The sequence below is a fragment of the Pelobates fuscus genome, chromosome 7 (genome assembly GCF_036172605.1).
Source record: "Pelobates fuscus isolate aPelFus1 chromosome 7, aPelFus1.pri, whole genome shotgun sequence".
NCBI lineage: Eukaryota > Metazoa > Chordata > Amphibia > Anura > Pelobatidae > Pelobates > Pelobates fuscus.
In genome coordinates, this window is record NC_086323.1 from 81,788,320 (window position 1) to 81,808,371 (window position 20,052).

The 20,052-nt window shown below is 40.4% G+C and overlaps 1 protein-coding gene across 1 annotated transcript in view; it reads right to left on the bottom strand.

The window, feature by feature from the left end:
• Positions 1-7,211: 7,211 nt before the first annotated feature.
• The window catches only part of LOC134567961 (putative ferric-chelate reductase 1), a 69,634-nt gene continuing 56,793 nt past the window's right edge, over positions 7,212-20,052 (bottom strand). The window contains exons 12-16 of the mRNA XM_063426139.1: positions 18,888-18,985; positions 18,333-18,391; positions 18,071-18,208; positions 9,668-9,690; positions 7,212-7,758 (exon numbers count right to left, since the gene is read on the bottom strand). Of these exons, the coding sequence (XP_063282209.1) occupies positions 7,675-7,758; positions 9,668-9,690; positions 18,071-18,208; positions 18,333-18,391; positions 18,888-18,985 (402 nt within the window). The 3' untranslated portion in view covers positions 7,212-7,674. The remainder of the gene's footprint in view (positions 7,759-9,667; positions 9,691-18,070; positions 18,209-18,332; positions 18,392-18,887; positions 18,986-20,052) is intronic.

Consider the following 20,052-nt stretch of genomic DNA (forward strand, 5'->3'; position numbering starts at 1 on the left):
AATAGCAGTCAGTGTCCTTAAAGCGGGTGTGTCAGGCCTTCAGCGTGTGCTCTGCAGACCTCTGCCAGTGTACTTTGCCACTCATATCTGGTGTCTCTATAGCGTGCTTTTACAAAGAAAAAATGTTTTTCAGTGTAAGCTAATAGCAGTCAGTGTCCTTGAAGCGGGTGTGTCAGGCCTTCAGCGTGTGCTCTGCAGACCCCTGCCAGTGTACTTTGCCAGTTGCCACTCATATCTGGTGTCTCTATAGCGTGCTTTTACAAAGAAAAAAAAGTTTTTCAGTGTATGCTAATAGCAGTCAGTGTCCTTAAAGCGGGTGTGTCAGGCCTTCAGCGTGTGCTCTGCAGACCTCTGCCAGTGTACTTTGAAAGGTTGCCACTCATATCTGGTGTCTCTATAGCGTGCTTTTACAAAGAAACAAGTTTTTCAGTGTAAGCTAATAGCAGTCAGTGTCCTTAAAGCGGGTGTGTCAGGCCTTCAGAGTGTGCTCTGCAGACCTCTGCCAGTGTACTTTGACAGTTGCCACTCATATCTGGTGTCTCTATAGCATGCTTTTAAAAAGAAAAAAAGTGTTTCAGTGTAAGCTAATAGCAGTCAGTGTCCTTAAAGCGGGTGTGTCAGGCCTTCAGCGTGTGCTCTGCAGACCTCTGCCAGTGTACTTTGCCACTCATATCTGGTGTCTCTATAGCGTGCTTTTACAAAGAAAAAACGTTTTTCAGTGTAAGCTAATAGCAGTCAGTGTCCTTGAAGCGGGTGTGTCAGGCCTTCAGCGTGTGCTCTGCAGACCCCTGCCAGTGTATTTTGCCAGTTGCCACTCATATCTGGTGTCTCTATAGCGTGCTTTTACAAAGAAAAAAAAGTTTTTCAGTGTATGCTAATAGCAGTCAGTGTCCTTAAAGCGGGTGTGTCAGGCCTTCAGCGTGTGCTCTGCAGACCTCTGCCAGTGTACTTTGACAGTTGCCACTCATATCTGGTGTCTCTATAGCGTGCTTTTACAAAGAAAAAAAGTTTTTCAGTGTAAGCTAATAGCAGTCAGTGTCCTTAAAGCGGTTGTGTCAGGCCTTCAGTGTGTGCTCTACAGACCTCTGCCAGTGTACTTAGACTGTTGCCACTCATATCTGGTGTCTCTACAGCGTGCTTTTACAAAGAAAAAAAGTTTCTCAGTATAAGCTAATAGCAGTCAGTGTCCTTAAAGCGGGTGTGTCAGGCCTTCAGCGTGTGCTCTGCAGACCTCTGCCAGTGTACTTTGACAGTTGCCACTCATATCTGGTGTCTCTATAGCGTGCTTTTACAAAGAAAACAGTTTTTCAGTGTAAGCTAATAGCAGTCAGTGTCCTTAAAGCGGTTGTGTCAGGCCTTCAGCGTGTGCTCTACAGACCTCTGCCAGTGTACTTTGACAGTTGCCACTCATATCTGGTGTCTCTATAGCGTGCTTTTACAAAGAAAAAAAGTTTTTCAGTGTAAGCTAATAGCAGTCAGTGTCCTAAAAGCGGGTGTGTCAGGCCTTCAGCGTGTGCTCTGCAGACCTCTGCCAGTGTACTTTGACAGTTGCCACTCATATATGGTGTCTCTATAGCGTGCTTTTACAAAGAAAAAAGTTTTTCAGTTTAAGCTAATAGCAGTCAGTTTCCTTAAAGCGGTTGTGTCAGGCCTTCAGCGTGTGCTCTGCAGACCTCTGCCAGTGTACTTTGACAGTTGCCACTCATATCTGGTGTCTCTATAGCGTGCTTTTACAAAGAAAAAAGTTTTTCAGTGTAAGCTAATAGCAGTCAGTGTCCTTAAAGCGGGTATCAGGCCTTCAGCGTGTGCTCTGCAGACCTCTGCCAGTGTACTTTGCCAGTTGCCACTCATATCTGGTGTCACAATAGCTTAATCTTGACATTTAAAAACAAAAACCCTTTTTCACTGTTATAGATTGAATAGCAGTTACTTGTCTTCAAGCGGGTGTGTCAGGCCTATAGCGTGTACTCTGCCAACCTCTGCAAATGCACATTGCCACTCAAATCTGGTGTCACAATAGCGTGCATTTAAAACCCAAAAACTTTTTTCACTGTTATAGATTGAATAGCAGTTACTTGTCTTCAAGCGGGTATGTCAGGCCTACAGCGTGTACTCTGCCAACCTTTGCTAGTGCACATTGCCACTCATATCTGGTCTCACAGTAGCTTGCACGCATAGTACCACTAGTCCAAAAAAAAAATGACAGGCAGAGGCAGGCCACCCCGCAGGGGCCATCGTGGTCGTGGTGCTATGATTCCCTTTGGCCGTAGAATAATGCCCAGTTTTCAGAGGCCACGTACCCTGAACTTGAAAAGTTCTGACGACATAGTTGACTGGCTAACACAGGACACCCAATCTTCTACAGCTTCCGCTCGGAACCTTGACGCACCATCCTCCTCCAGCTTAGCTTCAAGCACCTCTCAAGATACCACTCACCCGCCTGCCGCCACCACCAAAACTAGCACCACAGCCGCTTTACTTGGTATGTCAAAGGAGTTATTCACAAATCCATTTGAAGAAATGAGTGATGCGCAACCATTATTGCAAGAGGATGTAGATAACAGGGATATGTCTCAGGCAGGCAGCATTACACACATGGACGTACGGTGTGATAATGATGATGTTGTACCCGCTGCTGCTTCCTTTGCTGAGTTGTCAGATACAAGTGAAGCGCTTGATGATGACGATGAGTCCATGGATGTCACGTGGGTGCCCGCTCGGCAAGAAGAAGAACAGGGCGAAAGTTCAGATGGGGAGACAGAGAGGAGGAGGAGGAGACGAGTTGGAAGCAGGGGGAGGTCGTCGCAAGGAGCTAGTGGCACATTCAGACAGCATGCATCGGCACCCGGGGTCAGCCCGACAGCACGCCAATCAACGCATGCTATGTCCACCACCAGAATGCCGTCATTGCAGAGTTCAGCAGTGTGGCATTTTTTTGGTGTGTCTGCCTCTGACAACAGCGATGCCATTTGCAACCTGTGCCAAAAGAAACTGAGTCGTGGGAAGTCCAACACCCACCTAGGTACAACTGCTTTGCGTAGGCACATGATCGCACATCACAAACGCCTATGGGATCAACACATGAGTACAAGCAGCACACAAACTCTAAGCCGCCATCCTCCTCCTGGTCCAGCATCTTCAGCCACGTCAACCACTGATGTCCTCCTTGCCCCCTCTCAACCATCCGCCACTCCGTCTCCCGCCTTGAGCAGTTCCCGCTCATCTGCCCACAGTCATGTGTCTGTCAAGGACATGTTTGAGCGTAAGAAGCCAATGTCAGAAAGTCACCCCCTTGCCCAGCGTCTGACAGCTGGCTTGTCCGAACTATTAGCCCGCCAGCTTTTACCATACAAGCTGGTGGAGTCTGAGGCGTTCAAAAAAATTTTAGCTATTGGGACACTGCAGTGGAAGGTACCCGGCCTAATTTCTTTTCACAAAAGGCAATCCCCAACCTGTACTCGATTGTGCAAAAGGAAGTCATGGCATGTCTGGCACACAGTGTTGGGGCAAGGGTCCATCTGACCACTGATACCTGGTTTGCAAAGCATGGTCAGGGCAGGTATATCACCTACACTGCGCATTGGGTAAACCTGCTGACTGCTGCCAAGCATGGAATGCATGGCTCTGCAGAGGAGTTATTGACACCGCCACGACTTGCAGGCAGGCCTGCTGCCACCTCCTCTACTCCTCCTACTCCACCCTCTTCCATAACCTCCTCGGCTGAGTCCTCTTCTGCTGCTGCGTCTTGCTCCACATCAACGGCATCCCCCCAGCTCCCAGGTACTATTCCACATCCCGGATACGGCAGTGTCACGCCGTCTTGGGTTTGACTTGCTTGAAAGCAGAGAGTCACACCGGACAAGCACTCCTGTCCGCCCTGAACGCACAGGTGGAAAAGTGGCTGACTCCGCAGCAACTGGATATCGGCAAAGTGGTTTGTGACAACGGAAAAAATTTGTTAGCGGCATTGAAGTTGGGCAAGTTGACACATGTGCCATGCATGGCACATGTGTGTAATCTGATCGTACAACGCTTTGTGCATAAGTACACAGGCTTACAGGACGTCCTGAAGCAGGCCAGGAAGGTGTGTGGCCATTTCAGGCATTCCTACACGGCCATGGCGCACTTTGCCGATATCCAGCGGCGAAACAACATGCCAGTGAGGCGCTTGATTTGCGACAGCCAGACACGTTGGAATTCAACACTCCTAATTTTCGACCGCCTGCTCCAACATGAAAAAGCCATTAATGAATATTTGTATGACCAGGGTTGGAGGAGGAGGAACGGGAAATAAGTAGCTCGGCATCCAACCTTGTGCAAATGGGGTCTATCATGCTGTCTTGCCTGTTGAGGGACCCTCGTATAAAAAGGCTGAAGGAGAACTACCTGTACTGGGTGTCCACCCTACTAGACCCCCGGTATAAGCAGAAAGTGGCGGAAATGTTACCGAATTACAACAAGTCAGAAAGGATGCAGCATTTGCAAAATAAATTAAAAAGTATGCTTTACACAGCGTATAAGGGTGACGTCACAGCACAACGGGAATCTAACAGGGGAAGAGGTGGAAGTCATCCTCCTCCTCCTCCTCCCACGACCACGCCGGCAAGGACAGGACGCTTTAAAGACATGTTGTTGATGGAGGACATGCAGAGCTTTTGAAGTCCTACGCATCGCCACAGCCCTTCGGGATCCACCCTCAGAGAACGACTCGACCGACAGGTAGCAGACTACCTCGCCTTAACTGCAGATATCGACACTCTGAGGAGCGATGAACCCCTTGACTACTGGGTGTGCAGGCTTGACCTGTGGCCTGAGCTATCCTAATTTGCGATAGAACTTCTGGCCTGCCCCGCTTCAAGTGTCCTGTCAGAAAGGACCTTCAGTGCAGCAGGAGGTATTGTCACTGAGAAGAGAAGTCACCTAGGTCAAAAAAGTCTAGATTACCTCACCTTTATTAAGATGAATGAGGGATGGATCCCGAAGGGACTGACACTGGGCGATACATTCGACTAAAAAAGACCTGATGAGATGAGCTGCCTTGGGCTAAAAATGGTCCACACGCTGCTGTATTTTAGCTCTGAATGCCGGTTGACTTGCGTGACTTATCCGCCACCAACTAGGGTTCAAGCCACAATGTTTTAGGGCACTTTCTGCCTGGGAAACAAACATCAATTTTTATGGCCGCTGCTACAGCAGCGGCTGCAACAATACCTAATTTTTCAGGCATGTGTACATGCCTAATTTTTCGGCCCTCTGGTGCTGCACTGTGGCTTCAAAGACCAACCAAAAAAAAAGGCACATAGTGACCCTATGTAGGGGGTACAGTCCCTATTCTGCTCTGTGTCAGTGTGTATCAGGGGCTCTGAGGACAGGTGTCAATCCATATCTGCCAAGTGACCCTATGTAGGGGGAACAGTCTCTATTCTGCTCTGTGTCAGTGTGTATCATGGTCTCTGAGGACAGGTGTCAATCCATATCTGCCAAGTGCCCCTATGTAGGGGGAACAGTCTCTATTCTGCTCTGTGTCAGTGTGTATCATGGTCTCTGAAGACAGGTGTCAATCCATATCTGCCAAGTGACCCTATGTAGGGGGAACAGTCTCTATTCTGCTCTGTGTCAGTGTGTATCATGGTCTCTGAGGACAGGTCTCAATCCATACCTGCCAAGTGACCCTATGTAGGGGGAACAGTCTTTATTCTGCTCTTTGTCAGTGTGGATCAGGGGCTTTGAGGACATGTGTCAATCCATATCTGCCAAGTGACCCTATGTAGGGGGAACAGTCCCTATTCTGCTCTGTGTGAGGAGGAGGAACGGGAAATGAGTAGCTCGGCATCCAACCTTGTGTAAATGGGGTCTTTCATGCTGTCGTGCCTGTTGAGGGACCCTCGTATAAAAAGGCTGAAGAAGAACAACCTGTGCTGGGTGTCCACGCTACTAAACTCCCGGTATAAGCAGACAGTGGCGGAAATGTTACCGAATTACAAGTCGGAAAGGATGCAGCATTTGCAAAATAAATTAAAAAGTATGCTTTACACAGCGTATAAGGGTGATGTCACAGCACAACGGGAATCTAACAGGGGAAGAGGTGAAAGTCATCCTCCTCCTCCCACGACCACGCCATATCTGCCAAGTGACCCTATGTAGGGGGAACAGTCTCTATTCTGCTCTGTGTCAGTGTGTATCAGGGTCCCTGAGGACAGGTGTCAATCCATATGTCAAGGTGTCAATATGTCATATGTCAGGTGTCAATCCATATCCATTGTGATTTAGGAATGTTAGGTGATTTATGCCCTTTATGGATTAAAACCAGACTCTGCATCAACTGTGTAATTTTCCATGGGAGTTTTGTCATGGATCCCCCTCCGGCATGCCACAGTCCAGGTGTTAGTTCCCATGAAACAACTTTTCCATCACTTTTGTGGCCAGAAACAGTCCCTGTTGGTTTTAAAATTTGCCTGCCCATTGAAGTCAATGGCGGTTCGCAGGGTTCGCGAACGTTTGCGGAAGTTCCCGTTCGCCAACCGAAAATTTTGTGTTCGCGACATCACTACATTTTATTATACACTTGTGTTTGTGTCTTATTTGTCGTCGCACATTCTCTAAAAGAATATCCTTGCAAGAGGGTCATCATTTCTTACAATTGCTTCTACAGTCCTTTCTCTATCTTCTCCTCTCCTCTGTGCTATAATGGCAGCTCAGGCACCTAGTGAAAAACCTTATGATAGGATGTTTATACTTTTTACAGAAAGAAAAGAGATACTAAGAGTGTTTCATGATAATGTGACAGCTGCTCATCCTGGTATAAATAAAACTATGTCCACTGTCACCAGATCATTTTGGTAGCCATCTCTTAGAAAAGACATTAGAGAATATGTGGAAGCATGTACTATTTGTGCGGTTTCTAAGGTACCTCATAAACAGCAATGTGGGTTATTGCAACCGCTTCCTAAATCCAATATTCCATGGTCCCATTTAGCGATTGGCTTTATTGTGGAATTCCTGATTTCAAAATTCTATAAACACCATTCTAATGGTTGTTGACAGTTTTTCTAAAATTACATTTAGTTCCACGATGTTGATACACTATGTCAAAGGGTTCACAGGAAAAATTAATTGGGAACCCCTGCACTATACCAAAGATCTGCTTAGGGTACCTCCTCGACATACTTATCTATTTATGATTACAAAGGCACAAGATTTTTTGAATATTTTTATTACATAGGTTTCTCATTACTGATGCTTCCACACAAATCCCCAACAACTAAATGTAACCAATAAAAAAAAGAGACAATGTTGTTTGTGTAAATACATTTAATAATGTATCCATGTCTAAATGGATGAAGAGTGAAATTCTATAAAATATCAGGATTATAAAATCATAAAAATATCAATATATTAGAATAATTGTAGCATATAAACAAAAATATGTTTCTTTTTTGAAATACAAGAACAAGGTGATTAAAAAATGCTTATGCAAATTGTACATTTTAGGTACTTCAAAGTCTGATACTGGTGCTCAGAAATCCATCATTGTAAACATTTTACTTGCGTCTTGCTCAGTGAATATACTCAGTGCCTGGGCACATCAAAAATGTTCATCCTCCTTTAAGATCAAGTATCAACAGTTAATGAGGGAGGATTCATTTCAAAGTCTTAAATATCCAGAGAGAAATTTTAAGAACCTCCAATGCCCACCAGCAGAGCAATCAGGAAAGCTAGATTTCCAAAGATGTAAACTCCAAGGATTAATGGTTCAGCCTGTAGCAAAAAAAATAAAAAATAAAATTTGAATTAAATAACATTTAAATATAATAAAATTATACAAGAAGAAATAATTTTACGTATAAATACAGTTGCGGTTTACAAACATATAACTATATTAATGTTCTACACTGGGTATATTGGCTTTCATAAGAATATTTTAATTTCTACTTAACGACCGAAAACATGTAAACATGGAATAGAGAGTATTTTCTTCGATGTTCATATAGCTAGGTCCCGAACGGATACAAATTAATTGATGAGGTAGATTCATTAAACTCATGCAGTCTTGAAAAACAAAATATTTATGGAGCATTTATGGACACACATTAGAATACACTTAATTCCTGCATAACAAATATGTTTGTTTTTTTTATTCCTTTATTTTTGTAAAGTTTTTTGTGACATTCTTAGCAACTTGCCAGTGCCTGAATTATGACCTAAAAGATATTCTAATGAAATACATAGTGGATAATCATTTCACAGCGCCCAATCAGACGTAGCCAAACACTTGTTTTCTGGAGTTGGTAATTCATTAAGTTTAAGTGACCTTAATTGCGGATAGTGGAGATTACTGTTTTTTTGTTGTGCTTGTTCATAAAATCCAAAATGTTTGGTAAGGTCTGTTATAAGAAATGGTTTAGTAACAGTTCTTCAGCTTGGTTAACAGTTTATTTTGTGTGTATCCGTATGTGAGTGCATATATAAAACTGTGTGTATCAGTGCGTGTATGACTGTTTATAGGTGTAAATGCATTTGTATGTGTAACATAATTTGTGTATATGTGAGCCTGTAAGAGCATTCACATACCTACTCACATAGTTAAAAATATTGGAAGTTGGAACGCTGAGAAAGAAATAAGACTTGCCTTCAATAGTATTGCTACGTAATCTGTGCATTTAAGGGTTTAATAAACTTTGTATTCTTAATTTTTGCCCAGCTTTACTACAGGCCTAACCACTCGTCGTTTACGGCACACCTCAATCAACTATTTTATTATTCCAGTTACATTTGTTTAGGGTTTTTTTTGGCTCAATTTTCCCAGACACAAATAAAAGGTGGGAGTCTGATATTGTGGTTATTTGGTATATATTACCTGGATAACCCCCCTCTGACCAATCATTGCTTTTTGGAAGTTCCCTTTCCACCTCACCCTTTTTCCATGATAAATTTCTACAGGTGGGCCCTCATTATTACAGGTTTAAGCACTCGTCAGTTTTGGCACACCTCAACCGACTTATTATTCAAGTTACATTTGTTTATGTTCGGCTTAATTTTCCTATTACTATCTCACAGATGAGATTGAGAGACAGAGATAGAGATAGATCGGTTATGGTAGAGCGTGAGGTAGGGCACTGTGTGGAGATTGTGAGGTCTTAAGTAAATATGTAGATAGGGGATATAGATATATATATATATATATATATATACACACACACACACATTTTACCTTACGACCTCACAATCTCCACACAGTGCCCTACCTCACACTCTACCATAACCGATCTCTATCTCTCTCTCTCAATCTCATCTGTGAGCCAGTAAAAGGAAAATTAAGCCAAGCATAAACAAATGTAACTCGAATAATAAAATAGTCAGTTGAGGTATATATATTTATATTATATTATAAATATTTTGGGGGGCTGAAACACCTGGTCTTTTTTTCCACCTAGCATCACCACTGGTTACCTTAATGGCATGCCTCTTTATTGACATATTTGTAGAGATTTGCAAATATAAATTAAACTATTTTTTATCATTAAAATAATTCAGCATGTACATATTCAGAAAGATGTATGTTACTTATTTATTGATATAAAGATTATTTTAAATTCCCTGGCTTTATTTCAAGAGGAAGGCCTGGCAAAAACACTTTATGTAGACACGTTATACTTTTTTCCTTTACCTTTTTCTCATTCTCATATATTTCTGAAAAAAAAAGAAAAGAAAATAGATACAGTAAGAAAACCACATATATTTTAAGTTGCTCAAAAGGAATGAGACAGAGAGAAATAGTCACACTTTAAAATTCAATTCTACAATTAAGAGGACAATATCTTACATTTTTGTACCAGTAAGCATGGTTATATATATCGTAAGTATGGCAAAAAAATTCACATTTGTGCAGTTAAACTACAGTGAAGTATATCACATATTCAAATGCATGGATTAATGGCACATTTATAGTAATGCGCTTTGTCTTTGTTTATAAATAGAACAAAAAATAAGTCCTCTAAAACAGGAACAGTGTAGTGTGTCCTGAGAATATCCTATAGTAGGGGATAACCCTATATATATGAACTGACAAAAAAGAAAAAAGGGAACCCTAGGACAAAATGTCCAGGATACCCGAGTAGGATATCTCAGTATGAACTGATGCTGCTAAAAAAAACAATTTTATTTATACATACTAGACATCAACAAAAAAATATAAAAACACACACAACTATAATCCCAAAATGAGGGGAAAAAATGATGACATCTTACTAAGAAGGGAACCCAAAATGAAATGGGAAACAAACAAGGTTAGTTGCTCATGAACAGCAACTGTGCTAAAGGTAATGACACCTATGGTAGAAATATCCTAGTCTTAGATATGTAAAAAACAAGATAAGGACCCAAAGGGTTGTCTACCTTTAAGAAATTATAGCAGCCTAGAATAAGTAACCCATAAGTAACCTAGCTCAAAGAGTAGCAGAATATAGGTATATAGGTAAATGCCAATAGGCAGATATAAAGAAAGAAAGTCTCTCTGGTGCAATAGTATATATAGGTCAGCTGTGCCTTTAAACTGCATTCCCCAGAGTAAACTCCCTGCTAGTCCTTGCTCATGCTAAGGTAACTAAGAACAGGTCAGTGCCCTTCCTAGCTTACATAGAAAAAAATTATAACTGGAAATTCCCCATTTAAATAATAACACCCCAAATCAAGTGTAAAGAAAATAAAGTGAAGTGGTTAAAAATCCATCTTATGCCTAACGCGTTTCGGCGCTTAGCGCCTTTCTCAAAGGCTATCAATGAGGACGCTTACCTGAGCGCGTCTTTATACCTCACACACTTTATTCTAGAGCCAATCCGATCGTGGATAGGGGGCGTTTCCGTTGCACGTCCCCAACCGATTAGATTGGAGGATGCCTGCTGTCCATCATATACCAGGGGGCCTATCACCAAAGAGTGGGCGGGGCTTAGTTCCGAAACCGCAGAGAGAGTGTTTACTCCATTGCTATAGGCAACTTTGATGCTCTAACATTGCGTCCAGGCACATATTAAGCCATTACACTCCAAGGACTCAAAGGATATTGAGAATTAAAGAGCTTACAACAAATACAGCTCTACATGTGTACAGTTACTAATGGTGTGTACAACTAAGGAGACACACATATCTTGCATAGTGACCCAATGTAGGTCTATTACTTACAGCCTCTTAATTAAGTTTGAGGTTTTATTAACCAAAAGGTAAAAGGATTAATAGAAGGGCTATACATTGGGTACTAAAATGTCTTAGAATGCAGAGTTAAATGGATGTACACATAAAGCTGGCTCCAGTCACTCACAGGTGGACAGATAATCAAGCGATAGATAAACCAGTTAGTGGGTATATATATATAGAACTCGCCAGGTCTCATCATAAGTAGTTGTCCTCATGCGTTCATGACTAGGATGTAATATATAAAGGTATATACATGGAAACAACATATATCTCACAAATACATACTCATAAGGTTATATTATGATCTAGGATTCAATAAAGGGGGTGAACGTAAAGCCTTCATTCAGGCCATTCGGAAAAAGAGTATCCAGTTTATGAATCCATAGACATTCTCTTCTTTTTAGAATGAGATCCAAGTCACCTCCCCTTTTTCCCATCTGTACCTTTTCAACAACGACAAACTTAAAGCATCTTGGTGTATCGCTATGATGTAACCTAGCGTGCCTCGCAACAGGAGTGTCTCTTTCAGAGGTGACTGAATGGATGTGCTCCATTATGCGTCTTTTAAAGGGACGTATTGTTTTACCTACATATTTTAATCCGCATTTGCAGGTAAGAAGATAAACAACACCTGTAGAATTACAGTTAAAAAACTGTTTAATAGGGAACTTCAGCGTGCCAGAGGAATCGGTTACAACTTTTGAATTTCTGTCTATGTAGTGACATGCTACACATCGTCCACATTGATAAGTCCCTTGCACATTAATCCAACTCTTTTTATTACTATTAGGTTTGGAAAAGTGACTTGGCACCAGCAGGTCTTTTAAGTTTTTTCCTCTTTTAGCAGTTATAGAGACACGTGGGGGGACTACATCTCTTAGGTGGCGATCTTGGGTAAGAAGTGGCCAGAAACTGGCCAGAATCTTTTTTGCAGTGTCCCATCCTGCATCGTAGTGTCATGCCCCAGCTACCGGTAATTCCCTGTCTCTTCCGGGTTGACGGAGTTTAGCCACACCCCCTCTCTGACGCGGTCTCACCACGCTACATAATGCGACCGTGCCAGATACAAGACGCTGGATTAATGAACAGCGTTACCGCGATATCAAACCGGCTGAAAGTTTTCTCTGCAAACCTACCTGTGTACCGAACCGGACTGGAACTCGAACTAACCTCCTTCTCCTCTCCTCGACCACGGCTAGTATCTGGACTTCTCTCATCCTGTCTCATAAAGAACCTCCCCGGAGGAGAACTCCGGAACCTGAATTCCACCCTCTGGAAGCTAAGTTAATCATTTCATCTGTGATAAGAACTTCTTTCTCTCAAGACTGCTGAGCATTCCTTCCATAGTCTGCTCTCAAGTTTTACAATCATTTCTGCTACAGCCTGCTCTCAAGCCCGTTAAGCATTCAGGCACCAGCTGCTTCCTGACCTGCTAACTTTAAACCTAAAACGAATCTCTGCTGTTACAACTTCATTATAGCTTTCTTCATTACCCTAAAACTTGCAAACACCAAATGTGCTAGATTGTTTGTATATAGGAAGCTGCTTACTCCAATTAAACCAACAGCGAAGTATTTAAAGATACAGGACCTGTATTTTCCTACAGCGAAGTATTTAAAGATACAGTACCTGTATTTTCCTGTATTGAATAGACAATTCCTATTTTATTCTCTAATTTTCTAATCATCAATTTAAATCCTAAGAAATCTGCAGTTGCGCTCCATCTCAATCTATGTAAATGTGACACGTAGTTTGCCACACATCTAATTGTTTTTTTGGGGCATAATTTTGGTTTATCCTCTAGGAGGATTTCACGTTCGCTCAGAAGTGCTCTTTGATAAGCCTGTTTGAGGCACCTATTAGGGTACCCTCTGGCTTTAAATCTGGCTCTCAGTAAGGCAGCTTTCTGTATAAAGTCCTCAGGCGAGGAGCAGTTTCTTTTCAATCTGAGATACTGCCCCACTGGAATGCCTCTCTTGAGTGAAGTGGGATGGTAACTTCTCCAACTTAGCATATTATTAGTGGATGTGGGCTTACGGTATAAAGTAGTATGGATCTGTAGTCCCTCCGTAATGGTGAATGTGCAGTCAAGGAAGTTTAACGAAGATGTACCTATCTCCATAGTCAGACGTAAATTCAAGTCATTTACATTCAAAGTTTCCACAAACTCAGTAAAGAGTTCTTTTGTGCCAGTCCATATTATAAGGATATCGTCTATGAAACATTTCCATAAAAATACGTTATCCATGAAGTGTTTCAGATGTTCTGCATGTACAATGTGGTTTTCCCACCACCCCAGGTGCAGGTTAGCATATGATGGGGCACAAGGTGTACGCATCGCTGTACCCCGCACCTGGTGGTAGAACTGATTGTTAAAAAGGAAAAAATTGTGGGTCAGTATGAGTTGTAACAGGTCAAGGACAAAGGTAGTGTGCCGTAAGTGTTGTGGGCCTCTTGTTTCAAGAAAATAGCCCACGTGTTCAATTCCATTCTGATGAGGTATCGAAGAATATAATGCCTCAACGTCAAGACTACAGAGAATTGCTCCCTGTGGAACTTTCAAGGACTTTAGACACTTCAGTGTGTCCTTAGTGTCTTTTAAATAGGATGGTAACTTTTCTACATGAGGCCGTAGAATTTTATCTACATATATGCACCCTTTGCATATAAAATTATTTGAACCTGATACAATTGGTCTGGCTATTAGTGTCTCGTATTGTTTGTGGATTTTCGGGAGGCAGTAGAAAGTTGAGATCACTGGATTTTTTATGAAAATACTATTGTATTCATCTTTGGTAAGAACCCCGTGATCAAAAGCGCTATCCAGTAGAGTTTTATATTCCGACATAAACTTAGGTGCAGGGTTAGACGCAAGTACTGCATACGTACTTACATCGTTCAGTATATTTTCAGCAATTTGGACATAGTGGGGTCTATTCAAAATGATAATGTTCCCCCCCCTTGTCTGCTGGTTTGATAATAATATGTTCATTTTCTCTTAATTCACATAGTGCTTTCCATTCTTTCTTTGTAAGATTTTCCCTAGGTTTAACCATTAGAGTATCAACATTAAGGTTCTTAATCATGTTGGTGGTGGATTCAACAAACATGTCAATATTTTTAAAATCACGGAAATTAGGAGTGAACTTACTCTTTGGGTGCAGATCTGTATACAGAAGGGGGGAGCATTGTCATTTGATCCAAAGAGCGATACCAGATCCAAAAGGCACTGGTATTCTTTTGTATCAAAGCCTAAATCTTTGGCCTTCTCATCTCTTACTTTAAAAAAACTTATGAAGGGCAAGTTTCCTCCCAAACAGATTTATATCTTTAATCCATTCAAATTTACAGAATGGGGGAGTTGGGACAAAGGACAGACCCTTCATAATTACTTGACTTTGTATCATAGTAAGAGGAGTATCCGAGATATTATCTGCGAGTTCTCCCCCTGTTGCGAGTTTGTCTGAACTGGCCCTGTGACTCCCCCTCTCGGGGGAGTTGTCCTAAAAAAAAGTCACCCCTTTTTTGAGGATACTTTTATTTGTCTGTGTAGTTTGAGGCACAGAGGTTTGTTCGTTCTCAGTGTCAGAGGTGTCATATTCGGATGTAGTGCAATAGTCGTAGTCTACCCTTGTGATCTTTTTAAAATGTCTGTAGATTCTACCTGATCTATAGTCGTCATTGTCCCTGACAAACTTTTTATGTTTTCGGATCTTAATAATATTCTGATATTTATTCAAATTTTCTTGTAATCGCTGTTCCTGAGTTTGAAATGAGGGATCCACTGTACATTTCTGGATGTTCTCAACCGTCACATTAACTTTCTCATCAATCTGTTTTAATCTTTCTGATTCAAATTTCACCAAAATCTCCATGTATTTTTTGGAACATGCATTGGATGCCTCGTCCCATTCTTTTAATAAAGTGGGATCATCCATCTGTGTATTTGGTGTAGTTTGAATCCTCAAACCTCTCGGAATCATTGATTTGCTAGTTAGTTTTTTTGAGATGTGACCTCCCATCCAATCCTGATTTGTTGTTTACAAAGGTTGGTCAATGTCCTAAATTTGTAATTAATATTGTCTTGTTCAGGTAATTGGATGTTATCTTTATCTGAAAAAGCGGATTCTGCATCTACACACCATGCATTCGACTCTTTTAACTGCGATAGAAAGTTTGCCATAGTTTCGACAGTACATTAACTTATTACGATGAGTATGTATTGACACACTAGTAGGTATTGAAACCTCTATAAAATAGATAACTAGAACAAAAAAGAAGTCCTCTAAAACAGGAACAGTGTAGTGTGTCCTGAGAATATCCTATAGTAGGGGATAACCCTATATATATGAACTGACAAAAAATAAAAAAGGAACCCTAGGACAAAATGTGCAGGATACCAGAGTAGGATATCTCAGTGTGAACTGATGCTGCTAAAAAAACATAATTTAATTTTAGTAAGATGTCATCTTTTTTTCCCCTCATTTTGGGATTATAGTTGTGTGTGTTTTTATATTTTTTTTGTTGATGTCTAGTATGTATAAATAAAATTATGTTTTTTTTTAGCAGCATCAGTTCACACTGAGATATCCTACTCGGGTATCCTGTACATTTTGCCCTAGGGTTCCCGTTTTTCTTTTTTGTTTATAAATAGCAAACAAAATGTCAGTCTACTCCGATAATGTATATGGTTTCAAGCTCTTTTATCCAGTGCATTATTTTGGATGAACAAAAGGTTTGTTGGATTTACTAGCAATGTCTATTTTAAATCTCTTGGGATTCCATTGCTCAATGTGGTTGTTTCTCCCCAGACAAAAGCCCTTCCTTTATCAAAATAAACCTTTATCAAAATCTACCTTTTTCTACTTAATAGAGGTGCTGCTGTAAAGACCAAGGAAACACATGGAACTATTTGTTTAACATTTGATATGGCTATTTAAAATACGCAACATACAATTCCATTGTTTAAGGAATCATCCATCAATTTTATTTTTATATGTATATTTGCAGTCTTGACTAAATTCCTTGTTTTGAGCACCCCAACACCATAGGTACCCCATCAGACATGGTAAAACCATGAACCTATGAAAACGCTTTACTCAGTACTCAGTTTTGTTCTCAGTAGCTTTATTTTCCATGTTAAAATTACTGTAGGACCAACCAATAAGTTACATAGTTACATAGCTGAAAAGAAACTTGCGTCCATCAAGTTCAGCCTTCCTCACATATGCTTTTGCAGTTGATCCAAAAGAAGGCAAAAAACCCAGTCTGAAGCGCTTCCAATTTTGCAACAAACTAGGAAAAAATTCCTTCTTGACCCCAAAATAGCAGTCTCCTTGGATCAAGCAGCTATTAGCCCACTAATTAGAAATTGTATCACTGTATGTTATGTTTTTGCAAGTATTTATCCATTTGCAATTTAAACATCTGTATAGACTCTGACAAAACCACCTCTTCCGGCAATGAATTCCATATCCTTATTGCTCTTACTGTAAAAAAAACCTTTTCTTTGCCTTAGATGAAATCTCCTTTCTTCAAGCCTAAATGTGTGACCTCGTGTCCTATGCATAGCCCTGTTTATGAACAGTAGTACAAGTAGTACAAGTAGCCTTGTAAGATTTCAGGCTGGATTTGGTTTGCATGTTTGCAGTTCTTTAACTGTGTCTTTTGCATAAAATGACACTATAGTCACCAGAAAAGCTACAGCATAATGTTGTTCTGGTGGCTATAGCCTGTCCCCGCAGGCTTTCCAATGAAAACACTGCCTTTTTATAGAAAGGGCAGTGTCTACATTACAGCCTAGTAACACCTCTAGCGGCTGTCACTCAGAGGGCCACTTGAGGTACTTCCTGTGTCAGTGCTGCACAATGTGCAGCACTGATGTTCAGCATCTCCATAATCTGCATGTTGAACGTTCCTCATAGAAGGGCATTAATTCAATGCATCTCTATGAGGAGATGCTGATTGGCACAGCATGGCATTTTGCCTCACATGTGCAATAGCTTCCCAATGCTTTCCTCTGTGAAAGCATTGAGTTGGCTGAGATGGTCAATTTAGATGAACTCAGCCAAGAAGGCAGAGTGAAGCAGAGTCAGCTGCTGCGGACGTGGGCGGCGTTGGAAAAAGGTAAATTTTAAACACTTTTTAACAGGGGCAAGGTTGGCCACCTAAAATGTGTTTTTAAAACTGGAGTGTCACGAATACATGTTTTTGTATCCCTGACACTATAGTGTCCCTTTTACTTATAAAATATGAGTTATATAAAAAATAATACATGTCAGTAAGTTATTTACCAGCTGTAATCTAAATGTTCATAACTAAAAGCAATATTTCAAATAAAGTTAATTTTACAAGAACAAAATACATTCAAGGTTCCTAGTTATACGTTTACCACATCATGAAATTGCATTTCAACCTGAGACAGCACTGCTATTCCCTCATTCAGTCGTTAAGGGTTGCTTAATTACTATGTCTATGCTGGAGATATATAAACTGTAAGTGGACAAAAATTAGACAATAAACCCATAATAAAGAGGTCTTAAAAATGGCAAAATTGGCTGTAGAGCCCAAATTACAGCTTACAACAAATGATTTTGAAGAAATTACTGGTTTCCACTGGTCTCTGCTCTGTTATCTGCACCAACAGCAAAAAGTCACAATCTATACTAACCATTATTAATACATTACTGTACACAGATCATTATGTATATTGAACGCTAGTAACCCATCAGTAGATTAGGCATTTTGGTTTAAATATAAATTACACATGATTTTGCTCTTCTAAAAAGGTAAAGACTTTCCAGCCAAGCAGAATTAACACACCGTTCTAGCCTTGCTTAGATTGCCTACCAAAACCAGATCAGCTGCCAAGATGTCTTACCTTTTACTTTCAAACGCATGTTGGTCTCCAGAATGATGTAGAACAAAATCTCCCATGCATAAAATCCTCCCATCACCTTGGATAACCAGAGAGTGGAGGTTGTGTCTATTAATTTCAGGCCGAGGAAGATAGTGGCCACTAGAACAAAGAGCATTCAGAAGGTTATAAAGAGATACAAAAGTTTGTGTATTTCAATTTCCCTTGATAAGGCAAATAGATTGTACACTTGTCGAAGCTATATAGAAGCTAAATAGACTATTACCTGCCAACACCTTGATCACAAGTGCATTCAGCATGTGCCCCCAATTGAAGATGAAACGTCTGAAATTAGAATGATAGGTCATGTGTTTATTATGTGTTTTCCAAAAGAGGTTATCAATAAAATACTGCCACTCCCTACCCAGAATCCAAAGCGTTAGTACTTGCCGTTTACTGACAAATTATATAGGGAAAAACAGGTTTATTGTCTTTTTAGGATTTATTACTAAACAAAATGTTCAACAATGAATGCTAATATTCAGAACTACAATAGTGCAACTAAGGGTACCACGAAGTTCAGGTGAGGTCAAAAACACATTCCCTACACTCCATAGTATTTTTCATGCTTCCATTATGTTACACTTGTTATAGATGTTTACCTAATATCCTATAATTTAGAAGGAGCAATAACAGCAATCTATGGTACAATTGCATCAGAACTGTAACATACAACACATTAAACAAACTGTAAAACATGTTTTGCTTAGAAAGTACACCCAATACATTATCCAGAATTATGACAATCAAGAATGTGACAGTTTGGATGCTTGGAACCTACTTATCACTCTTTGGATCTGGTCGGAAAAATGCAAGTATGGGCTGGAAGAAAGAGAGGATCATCACAATGCACCCAAGAACTGGGTGGGCTCCAGTGTCCTGTATAAACAAAACATTATATGAATATTTTTTTTAATGACCTTGCTCCAATAAAGAAAGATGAAGTGAACACAGAGATAGCCAAGTCTGAAGGTACGGTTTGAAAAATGTGTACAGTGTGTCACTGTAGGTGTAAAAAAAAAATATATAATATGATCATGTAATGCATTTTGCCACTATATTTTTAGGTAACAGAATTAGGATTGTGCCCAAAATGAACCTAAGTTTACAAATACTGTACCCTCAACCAAAAATCTACTCATTTCCAAATAAAACCTATCCTTATCCCATTTCCCTTGCAGATATGTAGCATGTGATATTATGAATTCTACAGAGACATTTGAGACAATGTTAGACTGTAATTTTAGGTTTATGCACGTACAATATGTGCCATATATATATATATATATATATATATATATATATATATATATATATATATATATATTGAAGACAAGTTATGTAATGTGTTCACTTCAGACTGACAATTCAGGTGAACTGCAGTAGTACTGGGGTTGCTTCTTTTGGTTTTACTGAGGGGTTAACTGTCGCCTGTATTGAGAGAATGGGTGCTTGGCCACAGATCAATATGCTTTAGGAAGACAGAATTTTGCACTGTGCACCACTTTATTTCACCTTGACAAGCACAGCAGCAGTAAGTGCAGGGGCAAATCAAGATAGGGAGACCTGCTGGGAATTTTGGCTGACATGCCACTGTAAATAAATATGAACGTTAAAAAGAAAAAAATCCAGAAAAAAAAAAAAAGACAGAAAACCAAACAACAAAACACCAACACAGAAAAACAAGCAAACATGCAGCCTCTACCTCATTACACTTATATTTAAGGGAACACTCCACATACATGAAGCCATTTAGCTTGCCAAAGTGGTTTATATGCGAGGAGTTTGTAAATAAAGAAAGAAAAAAAGAACAAAAAGTGATTTCAATAGAAATGGTCAGTTTTTTAAATTAACCTCTCTGTTTGTTAGACATTAGGTCCTTTTACTTCCTGGCAGTTTAGCTCAGTGGAGAGGCATCAATTAGTCAGACTTGAGCTACATTGGGA